The sequence below is a fragment of the Leucoraja erinacea genome, chromosome 6, assembly GCF_028641065.1.
Source record: "Leucoraja erinacea ecotype New England chromosome 6, Leri_hhj_1, whole genome shotgun sequence".
NCBI classification, from domain to species: domain Eukaryota; kingdom Metazoa; phylum Chordata; class Chondrichthyes; order Rajiformes; family Rajidae; genus Leucoraja; species Leucoraja erinaceus.
Genome location: NC_073382.1, coordinates 55,916,326 through 55,935,525, shown reverse-complemented (window position 1 = coordinate 55,935,525; position 19,200 = coordinate 55,916,326). Strand labels below are relative to the sequence as shown.

General features: G+C 41.0%; 1 protein-coding gene across 1 annotated transcript in view; it reads right to left on the bottom strand.

Moving 5' to 3' along the window:
• Window positions 1–19,200, bottom strand: part of tgfbrap1 (transforming growth factor, beta receptor associated protein 1) — a 47,467-nt gene that overhangs the window by 23,611 nt on the left and 4,656 nt on the right. The window contains exons 2-3 of the mRNA XM_055637119.1: window positions 17,194–17,895; window positions 7,917–8,111 (exon numbers count right to left, since the gene is read on the bottom strand). Coding sequence (XP_055493094.1) covers window positions 7,917–8,111; window positions 17,194–17,878 — 880 coding nt within the window. The 5' untranslated portion in view covers window positions 17,879–17,895. The remainder of the gene's footprint in view (window positions 1–7,916; window positions 8,112–17,193; window positions 17,896–19,200) is intronic.

Sequence of the window (19,200 nt, the reverse complement as noted above, 5' to 3'; positions counted from 1 at the left end):
CGTTATACCTCTCAACCTAACCATTTCCGATAGGATGATATGGTGTTGTTTTACTTGTTGCAATTCCTCTATTAGAAAGGTAGTCTTTTAAATCTTTTGACATGAATGAGGTGCCCCTATCAGAATGTATGTAACTTGGAAATCCACAGAATGAAAACAGTTGATCTAAACATTTTATAACCATAGCAGCTGACATATTTGGACAAGGACGGGCAAATGGAAACCTCGAATATTCATCAACTAAGGTAAGTATATAAACATTTCGAGAGGAGGATGGTAAAGGCCTTTTGAAGTCAATACTCAAACATTCCATAGGTTGAGTAACTTTGATCAATCTTCCTTCTTCAGGACGGAAGAACCTTGGTTTTAATTCAGCACAGATTCTACATGAAGCACACGTCATCTTCACATCTTCTGTAGAGAAAGGTAAGTTTTTGGATCGAACATAGTGTAACTAACGAGTGACTCCAGGATGAAGATCAGTGAGTGCAGAAGAATGAACAGAGGCACAAAATGCTCGAGTTAATATATCCGGAGCAACATTATCCTAACCAGGGCGGTACTCAATTGAATAACTATATGCAGATAATTCAATCCTCCATTCATGAATTTCACTGTTTTTACCGATTATCCAGCATAAAAGCTACTGAACGCTGATCTGTTATCAAAACGAAGTGCTGGCGAGCAAGGAAATGACTCAATTTCCTCACTGCTTCAATAATTGCTGTAGCTTCCTTTTCGACGGATGGGTAGTGCAATTCACTACCATGGAGAGACGAGACATGAAAGCCACTAGTCGTCCTCGATTTAATGTTGCTGATACTGCTAAATCAGAGGCATCACATTCAACAACAAAGGGGAAATCCTCATCGATGGCGTAATGTCGCAGATTCCAATTGTTTCTTTAAAGAAGTAAAGGCACCAATTGCTGTAGGGGGAAGGATTTTGCTCTAATCAAAGGTTGAATTATGTCAGAAAAATTTGGTAACCATTTAGCATGCATATGCAAACATCCCAAGAACCCTTCGTAGAGAGTTTAATGTAGCTGAAACAGGTATCTCTTGGAGTGGGCGGAGTCTTTCTGGATCAGGCTTGATTATATAATTTTCAACCCAATAACCAAGAATATTCTGAAGAAGGGTTTCGGCCCGAAACGTTGCCTATTTCCTTCGCTCCATAGATGCTGCTGCACCCGCTGAGTTTGTCCAGCATTTTTGTGAACCAATAATATTAATTGATGACACTGATGTTATTGACTTAGCCTCATTTAATGTTAGATTTTTAGAATGTACAACATCTAAAAACCATTGTACATTTTCATCGTGTTCAGCTTGGTCTTTTCCTGCAATAGTTATATTATCAAGATAAGGGAAAGTATCTTTAAGGTTTTCCTGTTCAACAAGTTTGTCCATCTCTCTCTGAAAAACAGCCAGCCATTAGTTACACCGAAAGGAACTCTGCAGTAGTGATATAATTTCCCATTTGCTTCAAATGCAGTGTATTTCTTCTCCGATTCCTTCAAAGGAATTTGGTAGTAAGCACTTTTTAAGTCAAAAGTAGAGAATATCTTATACTTAGCTAATGTATTGATAATCTCTTCTACTCGAGGTAATGGATATGCATCAAGCTCCATGAACTGGTTTATAGTTTGAGAGTAATCAGTGCAGAGTCTCTTTCTATGTCTCTCCACGACAACTTGTGCCCTCCAAGTGGAAGAGCTGGGTTCTATAATACCTTCTTGTAAAATATTAGTTACTTCTGTGTTGATAAAGTTCCTATCATCTTTACTAAAATGTCTTGATTTTGTAGCAATTGGCTTTAACTTAGAGGATAAATTAGTGAATAATGAAGGACATTCAACAGATGCAGCAGAAAAAAAACACACAATACTGGTGGCTTTGACAAGACAAGATCAGGCATAGTTCCTTCATACATTATTTGAAGTGATCTGTGCAGTTTCTGAAAATCCTGACCTAGAATTATATCGTTACACAAATTTTTCAAAATACCAAGACATACAGATTATGGAGCGAAGGAAATACGCAACGTTTCGGGCCGAAACCCTAGTTTTGTTCTGAATAAAGTCTACAATACAAGATGATTGTGGCAATGTTCTGAATAAAGTCTACAATACAAGATCCTATAATTGAGAGCTATCCAGATTGAGAGCTATCCAGATTTCTCTATTTGAAGGAATTATAGTTAGATTTAGTCGAGACACAACTTGTTCACTTATAAAACTTTCTGAACTGCCAGAATCAAGTATTACATTAAGTGTATGGCCATTGGTGGATACCGATGGAGCTGCATGAGACAAGCTCTGAGGAAATGCAGCTGTAATTGCACATAAAGAAGGCGCACACATGGCAGCAGTCACAATTTTCGTAGCTGCTTTGGACGTGCATAGTCTAGAATAATGCCCCTTCTTGCCACAACTATTACAAGTTGCCTCTCGAGCAGGGCATCTCTCTCTCTCTTATGAACAGTTTCTATAAGATCCCCCCTCAATCTTCTAAATTCTAGCGTGTACAAGCCGAGTCTATCCAGTCTTACTTCATATGAACGTCCTGCCATCCCAGGAATCAGTCTGGTGAACCTTCTCTGTACTTCCTCTATGGCAAGAATGTCTTTCCTCAGATTAGGAGACCAAAACTGTATGCAATACTCCAGGTGTGGTCTCACCAAGGCCTTGTACAACTGCAGTAGAACCTCCCTGCTCCTATACGAAAATTATTTTGCTATGAATGCTAACATACCATTCGCTTTCTTCACTGACTGCTGCACCTGCATGCCTACTTTCAGTGACTGGTGTACCGTGACACCCAGGTCTCGTTGCATCTCCCCTTTTCCTAATCGGCCACCATTCAGATAATAGTCTACTTTCCTGTTCTGCCACCAAAGTGGATAACCTCACATTTATCCACATTATACTGCATCTGCCACGCATTTGCCCATTACACATTAGATGAGCCATAAGCATCTGAATGTTTCTGAGCCAAGTCTAATGAATAAGCTTGATTGTAAGCTGACTGTAAATCCAAGGTTTTGTGTTCTAATAGTCTCTGCTGTATTAAAGGCGATGCCAAACCATTGATAAAAGAGTCTCGAATAATTTCCTGTCGATATTGATCAGCCGTAACTGCTTTGAAGGCACAGTCTTTACTAAGTCTTTGAAGTTCTTGAAAAATTTCATCAAGTGACTCACCAGGTTTTTGTTTCCAAGTAGCAAGGAGGTGTCGAGCGAATATCACGTTGGGTGTCTTAACGAAGAGTTTGCTTTGTACATCAATAGCAGAATAATAAGTTGTACATTCCTCTATGTAATCATATACATCAGAAGAGACGGAGCTTATTAATGTCTTGAGTCTGTCTGGTGCATCATTGCCACATTCATCAAAGACGTTATTTAGTATACGAAGTCAGTGCTTCCAATTCTTTGCAGCAGCAGGTGAGTTGGGATTCAGATCCAAGCGTTGTGGTTTCAATAGTTTCTCCATCCCAAGTCGGACTGTTTGACTTCTAAGATTAAGTTGCTTAAATTGGTGTGAGGCAAATGAAACTTTACACTACTCATAATTTACTTTACTTTATTTAAGCTTTAAGCAACTTATTTCTTTAATACATAAACCAACGTCTGGCGAACATGGCTGATTCCGCAGGCCTTTCCCACCCGAAATACTTTGCACATGCGCACTCTCTGCAAAAGCCGTGCACAGGAGCACACTCTAGAAGAGCCCCGCACATGCGCCCACTTCAGGTGGTCTGTTTTGGGTCTTGGGCAGTTCCTTCTCTCCTCCATACTTTGTTCTTGCCATCATTCTGATATAAGTTCATCTTCGTCTCATCTGTCCACTAGACCTTTTTCAAGAACTGTGGGTGCTCTTTTAAGTACTTCTTGGTATCACTCTGATATAGATTTCATCTTCGTAACACCTTTTTCCAGAACTGTGGTTGCTCTTTTAAGTACTTCTTTGCAAACTGTAATCTGGCCATCCTATTTTTGCAGCTAACCAGCAGTTTGCATCTTGCAGTGTAGCCTCTGTATTTCTGTTCATGGAGTCTTTTGCGGACAGTGGTCATTGACAAATCCACACCTGACTCCTAAAGAGTGTTTCTGATCTGTCGGACAGGTGTTTGGGGATTTTTCTTTATTATAAAGAGAATTCTTCTATCATCAGCTGTGGAGGTCTTCCTTGGCCGCCAGTCCCTTGGCAATTAATAAGCTCACCAGTACTCTGTTTCTTCTTAATGATGTTCCAAACAGTTAATTTTGTTAAGCCTAAGGTTTGGCTGATGTCTCTAACAGTTTTATTCTTGTTTCTCAGCCTCATAATGGCTTCTTTGACTTTCATTGGCACAACTTTGGTCCTCATGTTGACAAACAGCAATAAATGTTTCCAAAGCTGATGGAATGACTGGAGGAAAGACAATGTGCTGAGAGCTCTCTTATACCTGCATTAAGGAGGCAATTAAACACACCTGAGCAATTACACACGCCTGTGAAGCCATGTGTCCCAAACATTATGGTGCCCCGAAATGGGGGGACTATGTATAAACACAGCTACATGGTGAAACAAAAATGTATAAAAATGGCCTTTAATTAAATCTGACAATGTGCTCTTTAACCACATGTGATTTTTTTTTTCTATTACAAATCTCAAATTGTGGAGCACAGAGGCAAATAAATAAATGACGGGTCTTTGTCCCAAACATTATTGTGGGCACTGTATGTTCAGAGCATTACTAATGCAAACTATGCAGTAGAAAGAAACTGCTAATTTGCAGTAACAGAGCTTTACTTTAATAATAAAAGCAGTAAATACTTTGAATTCATTTTAATGCTGTCAGACCTGCTGAGTGTTTCCAGCTTTGGGGGCTTTGTTTTTAGATTTTCAGCATGTGCAGTTGTATACATATCTATTTTGGTTCAGAGCTGTTTACTATGGTTAGCAGATGCAGAAAATATAGAAAATTTAGATAGGAATTCAATAGGGATTCTAGATTTGATCTAATCTATTCAGAAAGATTTGGTTTTTAAACTTAATTTAATTCAATTAAATTTTAAATTAATCCAAATTTCTCTTTCATTAGAAGTAAAGCGGGATGTCCACTCAATAACTCAGTTTGACAAGTGCAAGAATAAGGAGGTATGTGGCACAATCTCTACACAAAATGACATTACATTAGAACCATAACATCAAAGGGATTTTTTAATGTTATATTTACTGTGGCACAGGATAGGATGAGAAGGGCTGAAGGAAAAGACTGCAGAGAAGTGGTCGATCCACACGGGAAATCTGGAGAATGATATGCAGATTATCAGGAAAAAGTATGGGAGTCAAGTTGATAATTAGGATCAATGGTCAGGCAGGTGCTGCCAGAGCATTATAAGGAGGCAGAATGTAGAAACAAAAAACTGCAGATACTGGATTACAAAGAAAGGCACAAAGTGTTGGAGTAACTGAGTGAGTCAGGCAGCATCTCGGGATAATATGGATATGTGACATTTAGGGTCGGGACCCTTCTTCAGATTCAGGAGCCTCGGACTGAGTGGTATTGTGGGAATTAACTGAATCGCTGGCTCATTCAGGGAGTTTAGCTGAGGTGGGGTGGGTGCACAGAAGCAGCTGTTGCCTCAGAATCCTAGTCATTTGCAAAGATGTAAACAAAAGCTTTAACTAGCAACTTCTGCTTCCTCATTCAATAGATAAGGGGCACTAAAGACTTACTTTAAATCTGATTAATGCACTAGAATGCTGGAGCTAACATGCTAAACATTCTGTATGTGACTGTGTAGGGTAGGTAACAATTACTGTCCCAGACCTCTGGCACACCAAGCGCTACACTGGCCTTTACGAATACGTATCCTTCACAGATACACAGTCACTGATCACAGATGCAAGACCACTGCAATGTCCCATACTGGTAGCATAGGAGATGAGAGCAGGTATTGAGGGGGGGGTGGTTCTGGGACGTCAGAACAAACTATTGAGCCTTCCCAAGGTGTTGTTGGCCTAACTCAATAAAACACCAATGAAGGGAGGTGCCCACTTGATACCCCAATGATAAACTGGCATCTCCACACCTAGTTTTAGCTGTCCCATTGTGTGCAAAGGCATTTTAGATTCCCTTGAGATACTGGGATTGGGTTGCTTGTTTAAACATTCAGTTTGTGTGTTTATTAACATAGCTTATTACTGAATATGAAGTTAGTTATTATACTATAGCATAAGTATGTATAGTTAGTTTAGATTTTGGCATTAGGCTTGGTTTTCTCGGTTGAGCTCTTATCATGGTGTTATAGCACAAGCACTTAAGTGTTTTAACATTAACTAGACCAAGTGCAGGTGTGATGGCGAGTGAGCCTGCGGGCCAGGCATACGCCGTCAAGACGCGGCGTACGCCCGTGGAGACGCTGCGTATGCCCTCAATGCGCCTGCGGGCCGACAGGCCATTAACGCGCCGGCTCTGTCACGCTGGCTCAAGCCAAAGATCGGCTCTTCCCCCGTTGCTTTTCCGAGCACGTTGAAATGCAGCGGTGGAAGAGCCGATCTTTGGCTTGAGCCAGCGCGAGAGAGCTGGGGGGGGGGGGGGGGGGGGGGGGGGGGGGGGGGGGGGGGGGGGGGGGGGGGGGGGGGAGTGCTGGCTGGGCGGGGGCAGCAGCGAAAATCGCCAGTGAAATAAGAAAAATGTTGGAGTTTTTGTAGGAGAGCCGGTGGTAGCAGCCGTTATGGTGGCTGGCCAGCAGGAGGCGACAAAATGAGTGAGCGGGGGGGGGGGAGGATTTCATTAAAAATGTGTAGATTAAAACGACGAAATTTAATGAAAATTGGATTTGCGAATGGAAAAGTGAAATGTCTAGCGAAATGGAAAAAATCTCTGAGTTTTTGCGTGTGGTTTTGGCTGACCAAGGAATCAAAGGCCAAATCTGACACCCACAAACAAATAAAGACACAAACAACAAACAAATAAAGACACACAGACACACACACACAAGTTTTAAAAGTATATAGATGACATCTAATATGGTGTAGTCGGATCAAAGGATGTATTTGTTCTCTGCGAGTATCACCATACAGAAGGACATTTTGTTTGTAAGATCAGTAATGCAATAATACCCTTCAGGAATATAGTATTTTGAAATATAATTGTGGTGTATAATTGGCATGTTCTTGACAAAATAAATAACTGCTATTTCCCATCTGCCAGTTAATACCTCCCCACACCTGTATCCATCTATCACTTGCTGGGCTTTGTTCCACCCCAACTACAATCAGTCTAAAGAAGAACCCAGAGTCAAAATACCACCCGGACCTCCTCTATTGTCAGAGTGAGGCCCAATGCAAATTGGAGGAACAGCACCTCATATTTCACTTGAGTAGTTTACACCCCAGCGGTATGAACGTTGACTTCTCTAACTTCAGATGGCCCTTGCTTTCTCTCTCCATTCCCTTCACCTTCCCAGTTCTCCCACTAGTCTTACTGTCTCCAACTGCATTCTATCTTTGTCCCGCCCCCTCCCCTGACATCAGCCTGAAGAAGGGCCTCGACCCGAAACGTCACCCATTCCTTCGCTCCAGAGATGCAGAATTCCTGATTTCAACCACCGTTAGGAATCAGGAACAATGCACACGGAAGTTAATGAGAAATTCCGTCATTCTAAGCCATTCTAGTGCACCATGCTGCCTGTCCTGCTGAGTTACTCCAGCATTTTGTGTCTACCTTCAAAATACCACCTATCCGTGTTCTCCGAAGATCCTGCCTGACCCGCTGAGTTACTGCAGCACTTGTGTGCCTTTTTTGGTAACCAGCATCTGCAGTTCCTCGTGTCTCCCTTTGTGACTGGCACGGTCAGTGTGGTTCTTTTGTGTCATTACTTTCTAGGACGTGAGGTGGAGATGTCTTATTTAAATTACCTTCAAAGTCTTGCAGTATGTGGCCACCTCGGAATGGAATTGTCTGTTTTTGCTGCTGGTCAAGCATGCTATGCACAGTAACAAACTCTTCATCCAGAGCTACCACATAAGGAAAGCACACCGCTGCTCCAAACACATTCTCCGACCAGTGAACGGGTGCACGCTGGGAGATTCCTGCCGCTGTCACAAACATCCCTGCCAGGGAAAATTACAGTAATTAATATGTTGCAATTATCATGTCCCTAGTGCCTTGCAGCAAATTTGATGCTTGAATGGTAAGTACCTGCTCATAATTATAGCACCTACACCACTGAGAATATATTACTATGTTAACTCACACATTTAATTACAGACAGTATTTCAATCCTTTCCCATTCCCCTGACTCCAACTGTAACTTCTATTAGAGGTAGGAAGGAACTGCTGATGCTGGTTTATTCCGCAGATGGACACGAAATACTGAAGTAACTCAGCAAGTCAGGCAGCATCTCTGGAGAAATGGAATAGGACGTATCAGTTCAGAATCCTCAGCCTGTAGAATGATTCTGAGCCAAATGTAATCTATTCCTTTTCTCCAGAGATACTGCCTGATCCACTGAGTTACTCCAGCATTTTGAGCCTAGTGTTAGGTCTTCCCTTTTAAAATTCCATGCACTCTCACTCTATTCATAAAAATGTCAATTTAAGCTGGACAAGCCATAGTGCTGAACCAGTCCAGGCTCTCAAATTCCAGGTTGCTCAATCCTGATACAATAATTGTTACTTTAGGCACTAAAATAATTCAATTATCTGTTATTGCATGCATTATTGAAAAAAAAATAAGAAAAAAGTCTATTCCAACAGTTGATTCCAAGTTATTTCTTCACAAATTTTAAAAATCCAGATTGATTTCCCATCATTGATAATAGTGGCCATTGGAGAAAATTTTAATTACTACTACCGTCACCATCAAATACACATATTGCTCCATACTTTGCCTTCATCTTGGCCAGTCTGATCATCTGTCAGTGCTGTCGCTAATGGCTCACAGACAGAGATTCAAACGAAGGCAATAATGAAAGGAGTAATACAGTCAAAGGCTACCTTGAGTCAGTGACTGAAAAATATTCAAGGCCACTTCATGCAGCCTGAATGTGTTTCCCTCAGTCGCGACTGGTTTTATCATTGACTACTGCGGTGCGATGAAGACAATTTGGGTCTATCCTAACCAGTAACCTTGGATGAACAGGGAGATTCACTCTCTGCTAAAATCTAGACCAGAGGTTTACAAGAAGGATGGCCCAGTAACATATGCAGTACGGTCACTGCATGTCTATCAGGGATGTCAACAGAGACGTCTAAAACAATATAGAGGCTCAATTCAATTAAGTAGATGTCAGGCAACTGTGGCAGTACCTAAATGGGGTCAGGGGCCATAGGTCAAAATTAGAAGCGATCTCTGCAACAACATAACTGAATGTCCTTGACGCCTTTTTTACAGGCAAACAAAGGCATATTTCCCTCCATCCCCTGCTGGCTCCAATACATCCCAGTGCCAGCAATCAGGGTAAACCCTTGGAAAGTGGCCGGTCAAAATGAAGTCCCTAGAAGGTTCTGAAATCATGCACTAATTAACATGGCCACAGTCTTCGCATGCATTTTCAACGACTCAATTCCACAGTCTTCTGTCTCCAACTGCTTTAAGGAAACCTCCATCATTCCAGTCCCCAGGAAAAAAAGTGAGCCGTCTCAATGACTTAGTTTTAACATTGATCACAATGAAATCCTTTGAAAGATTGGTAATGGACAGTATCTCTCTTGCACTCCATTTAGCTCTTGATCACCTTCACCTTGTCAGAATGCTATTCAATGCCTTTAACACCTTAACACCAAATGAGCTCATCCCTAAACTTCTGGACCTTGACTTGACCTGCAGACTTCAGTTGGTTAGAATTGGTCATAACATTTCCTCCATCTTGAGCCTCAGCACTGATGCCTTTCAGGGTTATTTTCGCAGTCTTTTACTCTATTCCCACTGCAACCATGACTTGGCGGTGAAATAGAGCACCAAATCAATTTTTAAGTGTGTGGATGATACCACTGTTGCCAGCTGGACCTACAACAAGAATGAGACAATGTACAGGAAAGAGTACAGCTCGTGAACCTCATGTTTTGGTGTTAGGACAAAACCCCGCCCTTATTACTAGCTAGACTAAACAGTTGGTTCTTGATCTAATGAAGTGGAGGTGAGATGAACATAAACTGTCCTCATTGATGAAGCTGCTGTAGAGATGGTGGATAGTATCAGGTTCCTAGACATCCATACTACCAGCAACCTAACCTGGTCCCTTCACACTGATGTAATGCTCAAGAAAGCATCTCCCTAATTTTCTTCCTTAAGCACCTGAGAAGTCTCAGCATGTGGACATGCGGAATCTTCTCAGATGTCTAAAAAAGGATCCTCTCAAACTTCGACAGAAGCACAATAGAAATTATTCTAATTGGATGCATCTTCACCTGAAATGGCAATTGTTGTGATCTTAGCCACCTGAAAGTAAGGAGAGTGCTGAACACAGCCCAGTCCATCACAGGCTTATTGTTTTCTTCCATCCTGTCCATTTTCTCGGTGTATTGCATCAGGAAGGAAGGAAATATTGCCATCAATGTTGTCACCCTTGCAGTTTCCTTTTCTCTCTTCTATCTTCAAAGAGAAGATACAGGAACTTGAAATCTCTGATGTTCTGTGTTCAGAAACAGCTTCTTCCCCACCACTATGCAACTCATAAACCAATCACATAGCGCTCGCAAAGGTGCTGCCAGAGGTGCTGCCACATACTCTCAACTCTATTTCATTGATAATTTTATTACAGTATTTGGATTTTTTGCACTATTCAAATTACTGCCATGCACCATTTTGCAATTTTACACCCATTATTGTATTTATCATTATGCATATAGTTTACTCCATGAGCTATGAACAAGGAATGTCTTTGTACCCCGGTGTAAATTACAATAAATTAATCTGTAACCTGCAGTCTACAGCATCAACAACATTAGAATCTATCAATTAAGTCTTGATGTTAGGTTGCACTAATAAAATACATTTTAATTGTAAAAATAAAATACTTTAACAGATTAAAGCAGCCAAGAATTTGGAATCAAATATTCACACTGTTCTCCTGGAATCTTTATTAAAATAACTAATTAGCCAGTGGTATTTGTGTTGGCAGGGACTGACAAAACCACTCATTAATTACCCAAGTGTGGAATATTTTAATCCTGAAATATCATCAATCTGAAATGTTAACTGTTCTTCTGTCCACGTTTGCTGCCTGAGCTACTGAGTTTTTCCAGTAGGATAATTCTCCGAATCTTAGATTAATATTTCCCCAATTACAAAAAATATGGTACTTCCTTTCCATTAAAGCAATGGACTGTTTTAAAGTAGACAAAAGTGCTGGAGAAGCTCAGCGGATGAGGCAGCATCTATGGAGCGAAGGAATAGGTGACGTTTCGGATCGAGACCCTTCTTCAGACTGCCTTTTTAAAGTCCTGTCTTTTGGGAATTAGTGAAAAAAATACTGTTGATAACTTAAGTTACCCTGCTTTCCTTTGCTACCACCCCTTTCCTTCCTCCAGTGCACAAACAGGAACTGCATGATTCCACAACAGAAAGTTTTGACGATAATGGGAAAATAGTTTAATTAAGGCACAAAAATAAATATATATGCACAAATTCTAACCCAATAGAACCAATTAATGATATCTCTGGTTCATAATGAGGGACTCCTACAGCAACGGACTGTTCCTGCTGCTACGGTCAGGCAAGCGCCTCCAGCTGTCATGCTGTGAAAACAGAGAGGATGAGATGGAGTTTCTTCCCACAGACCATCAGGCCTGTAAACTCTTATCTCACCAGGGACTAATTTACTATTGTGATGTGTCTGTTTTAATTTTTTTTTCTAAATGTAAATACTGGTTCTGTTCTATTGTTCTGTCGTGTTTTACACAATCTGCAGGCATTGCCACTTTCATTTGTATGTGTATGTGACAAATAAAGTTGACTTGACTTGGAAAAAAAAATCCAGTCAAGAACATCTTGCCTTTGAGAAATTTATGAAAGAAATTTGCTTTTTAGTCTATTTAACATAATTTTATCTTGCTATTTGCCTTTCCAGCCTATGCTTCAGAAATAATTTACAGGGTTATAATTAGCTTACACCTTTAGGGATTTAGGATTCCCTTTCTCAGTGAAATACTGAAGCTCAAATATCATAGAACATAGATCAGTACAGCACAGGAACAGCCCACAATGTCTTTCCCGAACATGATGCCAAGATAAACAAATCTCACCTGCCTGCACTTGATCCATATTCCTCCATTCATTTCATCTGCATAGGTCTAGGGGTGGCAGGCACATCCCCATCCATATTAACGGGACGGAGGTGGAGCGTGTTTCCAGCTTCAGGTTTCTAGGGGTCTACATCTCTGATGACTTCTCTTGGACCCACAATACCTCAACACTGATCAAGAAGGCTCACCAGTGTTTCTTCTACCTGAGGAGACTAAAGAAAGTCCATCTGTCTCCTCAGATTTTGGTGAACGTCTACCGCTGCACCATCGAGAGCATCCTTACTATCTGTATCACAGTATAGTATGGCAACTGCTCTGTCTCTGACCGGAAAGCACTGCAGAGGGTGGTGAAAATTGCGCCAATGCATCACCGGTTCCTCACTCCCCTCCACTGAGTCTGTACAGAACAAGCGATGTCTGCGAAGGGCGTGCAGTTTCGTCAAGGACTGCTCTCACCCCAACCACAGACTGTTTACCCTCCTCCCATTGGAGAAGCGCTACAGGTCTCTCCATTGCCGGACCAGCAGGTTTAGGAACAGCTTCTTCCCCGCGGCTGTTACCCTACTTAACTCTGCATCTAGGTGATTGCCAGTCATCCCCCCCCCCCCCTAAATGCTAACTGCATTTCGTTGTCTCTGTACTTGTACACGGCACAATGACAATAAAGTTTGAATCTGAATCTGAATCTGAGAATGTTGTTCGAGGTGCATACTTATCATTAGCCAATAATTTTTACACAACTAGATGTACAGAATGGAATACTGATCTGAAAAATTATAATTCCAACCCATAGAGTATTTAGAAATTGTTTCCATTAAACAGAGTTCAATGTAATAATACAGTTAAACATGGAAAATCTAAACAATCCTATCAGTGATTCCGAGTTCCCACATTGCTTGTGCTGCTTTGTAGATTTGTCCAACAGCACAAAAACATTACACCAATGTATAAATGTGACTTCAAGTTGGCATTAGGCTACTTTGAGAACATAATCATCTTTCTGGCCCTAAAAATAAACACAATTTCTAACACCTCTGTGCACATGTCCAATTATATTGTATTGTCTGTTAAATAAAACTATAAAACTTGATGATGACTTCATGGTTTGCTGGCAATTCTTCAATGCAATTAGCTGTTTAACCAATTTATTCACATGACTGTTAAATTGATGTCTGAGAGCAAGTGACATCTGTAAGATCTAGTAAAATCATGCTAGAAGTTGCAGGTATTCACATAAGAACATATGCAACAGCTTTCTATCTTCCTACTTTCTTGAATAGTGGTGGTACATTTTGTTGATGCTGCTGTCAAGGTCACCTGCCATCACCAATGATGGTCACAAAGTCCAAACTAATAATTAAATCACCATTTCAGCAGAATACATATTTGCAAAGAATACTAATGTTTTGAACTTCGGGAAAAAGACAGCTTTGCCACAGTAGACAATAGACAATAGGTGCAGGAGTAGGCCATTTGGCCATTCAATGTGATCATGGCTGATCATCACAAATCAGTACCCCGTTCCTGCCTTCTCCCCATATCCCCTGACTCCGCTATTTTTAAGAGCCCTATCTAGCTCTCTCTTGAAAGCATCCAAAGAACCTTCCTCCACTGCCCTCTGAAGCAGAGAATTCCACAGACTCACCACTCTCTGTGAGAAAAAGTGTTTCCTCGTCTCCGTTCTAAATGGCTTGCTCCTTATTCTTAAACTGTGGCCCCTGGTTCTGGACTCCCCCAACATCGGGAACATGTTTCCTGCCTCTAGTGTGTCCAAGCCCTTAACAATCTTATATGTTTCAATGAGTATCCTCTCATCCTTCTAAACCCCAGAGTGTACAAGCCCAGCTGTTCCATTCTCTCAGCATATGAAAGTCCCTCCATCCCGGGAATTAACCTTGTAAACCTACGCTGCACTCCCTCAATAGCAAGAATGTCCTTCCTCAAATTAGGGGACCAAAACTGCACACAATACTCAAGGTGTGGTCTCACTAGGGCTCTGTACAACTGCAGATGGACCTCTTTGCTCCTATATTCAATTCCTCTTGTTATAGAGGCCAACATGCCATTTGCTTTCTTCACTGCCTGCTGTACCTGCATGCTTACTTATTTATACAACAAATAATCCTCCGCCATTTCCGCCACCTCCAACGTGACCCCACCACTCGCCACATCTTCCCATCTCCCCCCATGTTTGCCTTCCACAAAGACCGCTCCCTCCGCAACTCCCTTGTCAATTCTTCCCTTCCCTCCCGTACCACCCCCTCCCCGGGCACTTTCCGTTGCAACCGCAAGAAATGCAACACCTGTCCCTTCACCTCCCCGCTCGACTCCATTCAAGGACCCAAGCAGTCGTTCCAGGTGCGACAAAGGTTCACCTGTATCTCCTCCAACCTGCATCCGCTGCTCTAGATGTCAGCTGATTTACATCGGTGAGACTAAGCGGAGATTGGGCGATCGTTTCGCCGAACACCTCCACTCAGTCCGCAATAACCTACCTGAACTCCCGGTGGCTCAGCACTTCAACTCCCCCTCCTATTCCCAATCCGACTTCTCTGTCCTGGGTCTCCTCCATTGCCAGAGTGAGCAACACTGGAAATTGGAGGAACAGCACCTCATATTCCGCCTGGGTTGCTTGCGTCCGTTGGCATGAACATTGAATTTTCCCAATTTTGCTAGCCCTTGCTGTCTCCTCCCCTTCCTTAACACTCGAGCTGTCTCCTCCCATCCCCCCGCCCTCGGGCTCCTCCTCCTCCCCTTTTCCTTCCTTCTCCCCCCCACCCCCCATCAGTCTGAAGAAGGGTTTTGGCCCGAAACGTCGCCTATTTCCTTCGCTCCATAGATGCTGCTGCACTCGCTGAGTTTCTCCAGCATTTTTGTGTACCTGCTTACCATAGCCTGATGTACAAGTACCCCCAGATCCCATTGTACTTCCCCTTTTCCCAACTTGACGCCATTTAGATAGTAATCTGCCTTCCTGTTTTTGCTACCAAAGTGGATAACCTCACATTTATCCGCATTAAACTTCATCTGCCATGCATCTGCCTACTCCCCCAACCTGTCCAAGTCACCCTGCATTCTCATAGCATCCTCCTCACAGTTCACACTGCCGCCCAGCTTTGTGTCATCTGCAAATTTGCTAATGTTACTTTGAATCCCCCTCATCTAAATCATTGATGTATATTGTACATAGCTGCGGTTCCAGCACCAAGCCTTGCGGAACCCCACTAGTCACTGCCTGCCATTCTGAAAGGGACCCATTAATCCATACTCTTTGTTTCCTGTCTGCCAACCACTTCTCTATCCATGTCAGCACTCTACCCCCAATACCATGTGCCCTAATTTTGCCCACTAATCTCCTATGTGGGACCTTATCAAATGCTTTCTGAAAGTCCTGGTACACTACATCCACTGGCTCTCCTTTCGCAATTTTCCGAGTTACATCTTCAAAAAATTCCAGAACATTAGTCAAGCATGATTTCCCCTTTGTAAATCCATGCTGACTCGGACCGATCCTGTTACTGCTATCCAAATGTGCGGCTATCTCATCTTTTATAATTGACTCCAGCATCTTCCCCACCACCGATGTCAGGCTAAATGGTCTATAATTCCCCGTTTTCTCTCTCCCGCCTTTCTTAAAAAATGGGATAACATTAGCTACCCTCCAATCCACAGGAACTGATCCTGAGTCTATAAAACATTGGAAAATGTTCTATAGTACAGAGGAACAAGCCATGGTACATTCATGACCAATTCATTTGAAATATATGAATTCTACAAACAACCGTCATTAAAATTGATGAATCCGAATGCAAGTCAAAACAGCTACACGGTTATATTATACTTTTATAAAAATATAAAACTCCAGCTTTGAAATTCAGCAATGAAAACCATTGAATCTTTAGAAGAAACCTAGTTAGAAATTATTCTCCCGTAAAACTTGAAGACCTCAGAAATCCTTTAAAGGATTTATTTTTAAAAAGTGAAAAGCATGACCAAAATTCCATTCAGCCACATACCCTTGTCAATTATTTCAAATGGCAATACAATTACTTTTCCTTGGCCCCACACAATTTTTCCATTAACTACTTGGTCAATCGCATTCTTAAAGTTAATATTGAATCTCCTTCCAGACAATGGATTTCAGAACATTACTCACTGAACCAATATCTACTGCTCTTGCTCAGGCATTATTTTTGTCAGTCTTTTCTGGTTACCTCACTCCCGTCAGTAGAAGCTTCTCCCTATTTTATCAAATCTCTCCATAATTTTGAATCCTCTACAACTCGCAGTTTCGTACAATTTCTATAACTTCATTTCCATGATCACGGATATTTGTCCTTCAAATAATTACGTATGTGATTTACGTATAATCTCCTGAGCTCATGTTATTTTTCCCCTCAACATTAGGACATTACCAATACATATGCCATCTTCAAGCTTTGAAATCAGGCTGTATATCGGAAATGAAGCACATTAACGTAATGAAAGAGAAAAGTAGAGGTTTCCAATTATGAGCCTGCAAAACACACTTAATTTTACGAGATTCAATGGCACAGAATTGGTGTACTAGATAGTCATGCAAGTCTTTACCTTCACTACCTATAAACAAAGCTCTCCTTTCTCATGCAACTCATTTAGAGTACTGGAACACATTACAGAAACAAAATGAAATATTGAATGAATTAAATATTTCTCTTAGAGCTACTTTATCTAAACACCCTATCTTAACTGCTCACTACCCATGTCCACATACAGCCATAATCTTTTCAAGTGGTGTTGAATTATTTGCACTTTTCAGAATCTTTATCATCTCGTTCAAATCTGGAAGGAATGGCTAAACAGTCCATCCTCTAAGTGGGATACATAGAGGTCATTATAAAGTTTACAAAAATAATCACCCTGTATATTAAAATGACAATAACATAAACATACAGATAATAAACTCACCCAATGCACCAGGGCCAGCTAATAAAAATTCCTCTCGTCCAATCCGTTTTACAATTGGTTGCTTTTCTTCACTATTGAATGGGAACAGGTTTTGTGAAACTCCGGTGTTATAACATAAAATAATGTATTGGGTGCTCATGGCCAAGCAAAGGAAGTAGCCATCCACAGCTATAGCAACTGGCTGTTCTGGTGTGGACACCTCTTTCATTAGCTGGACACGATCTTCATGCACTGCATATATTTGCACAGTTTTCCGCTTCAGTGAAATGGTGCAAACCTCAACACAGAAGGGGTCTCCAGTCACTGGGTTCTCGTTTACAGAAAATGCAGTTACTCCTTTGATTTTAGCTCCTGATGGTATTGGTTCCAGATTGATCATATGCAATATAGTCACAGTATTGTCACATAGAACCAACAGCCGGTTCAAAGCTGATGCTGCTTTTAGTTCATTCACAGCTTTTTTAATCCCCAGGTACATGTGCAGTTGTTTGATTGGAGTAAACAAAATTCTTCCTGAGGTGGATACCTTTTCTTCCAATAGGAAGTGATAGATAAAGCAGTCGTTTGTTCCTACATAAAGATTCTTCCCACAACATTCAATGCAATCAATAGTCATCCAAGTTTTATCTCCTATCAGCAGATCCCGCTCAAGAACAGGAACAAGTTCAAATGCCTTTACACTCATTGTGCCTTTCCAGTCATCTAAGAGGCAAGGGGAAGGGGAACAAAAAAAAAGAGAATTTAGATTGAATATATTGTCTAAAAACAGTTCAAAATCTCTCAGAAATTCATCACATCCATGACAAGAGTTTTACAAGATGTTTCCACTTAATACATAAAAATAAATAATCACCATGCAACAAATTTAACTGAAGTCACTGAAGCACTGGTAATAAATTAATTAATATGACAGCAACATCATTGTTTAAGAATTATGGAACATCTTCAGACTGATTGTAGGAGGGAAGAAAGCTGGAAGAGACGCTTTGTCCTGCCTCTCCTCTCTTCTAGCTTTCTCTCCCCTCCACCCAACAGTCAGTCTGAGGGAGGGTCCCAACCCAAAATATAAACTATACATGTTCTCCAGGCATGCTGCCTGACCTGCTGAGTTACTCTACTGTGCACCACAGCCATAAAGATTTTTAAATACCATGCCAACACAAACCCTGTAAGTTCAGTAAAACACTGGCATTTTTAATTAAAAAAATATAAATTGAGCTACATTATGCTATGTAGCTTGATTATTTAAGATTAATGAAACCAATGTACAAAAGAGGATTATAATTATAATATTTTTATAATTAATGGTTGAAAAAACCCCATGATACCCAATATATACGAAAGTTCCACACTAATGGAATTCCAGTTTATGGAAGACTAATCATATTACTGCAAGAAAAAAGCTGCAATGGGGTAAATGTATTGTATTTACACGGCATCATACTTGTTATCTGCAGAATCGGTATTCCAATGATCTGCTGTTTGACCTAACGATGCATTAGAATCCCAAAAATATGGAGGGGATGAATTAAAATAGCCAAAATAACAGTCACTCAAGTATTCCAATGGTGGCAAAGAAGGCACGCTTGCCTCCATCAGTAATGGAAGTGAGTACAGGAGTTGTGACAGCTGTACACAATATTGGTGAGACCACAATAGATGTAAGTGTACAGGAATTATATCATTAAACTGGAAAGGATGCAGAAAAGATTCATCGGGATGTTACCATGATGAATAGGATTTTTGGATCTGGATTTTTAACTTATGTATTGTGTTTTAAAAAATATATAATTTATGATGCTTTTATAAGTGATATACTAAGATTTTATATGTACTTTATGATATATAATATGCAATGCATTTTTTATGTAATGTTGCCCCTTGTCTGGACCTCGAGTCCGTAATACAGTTTATTATTATTATTAATAGGTTGGGGATTTTCCCCTGGAGCATAGCACATCTTATTGAGCTGCACAAAATCATGAGAGGCATCGATAAGATGAATGC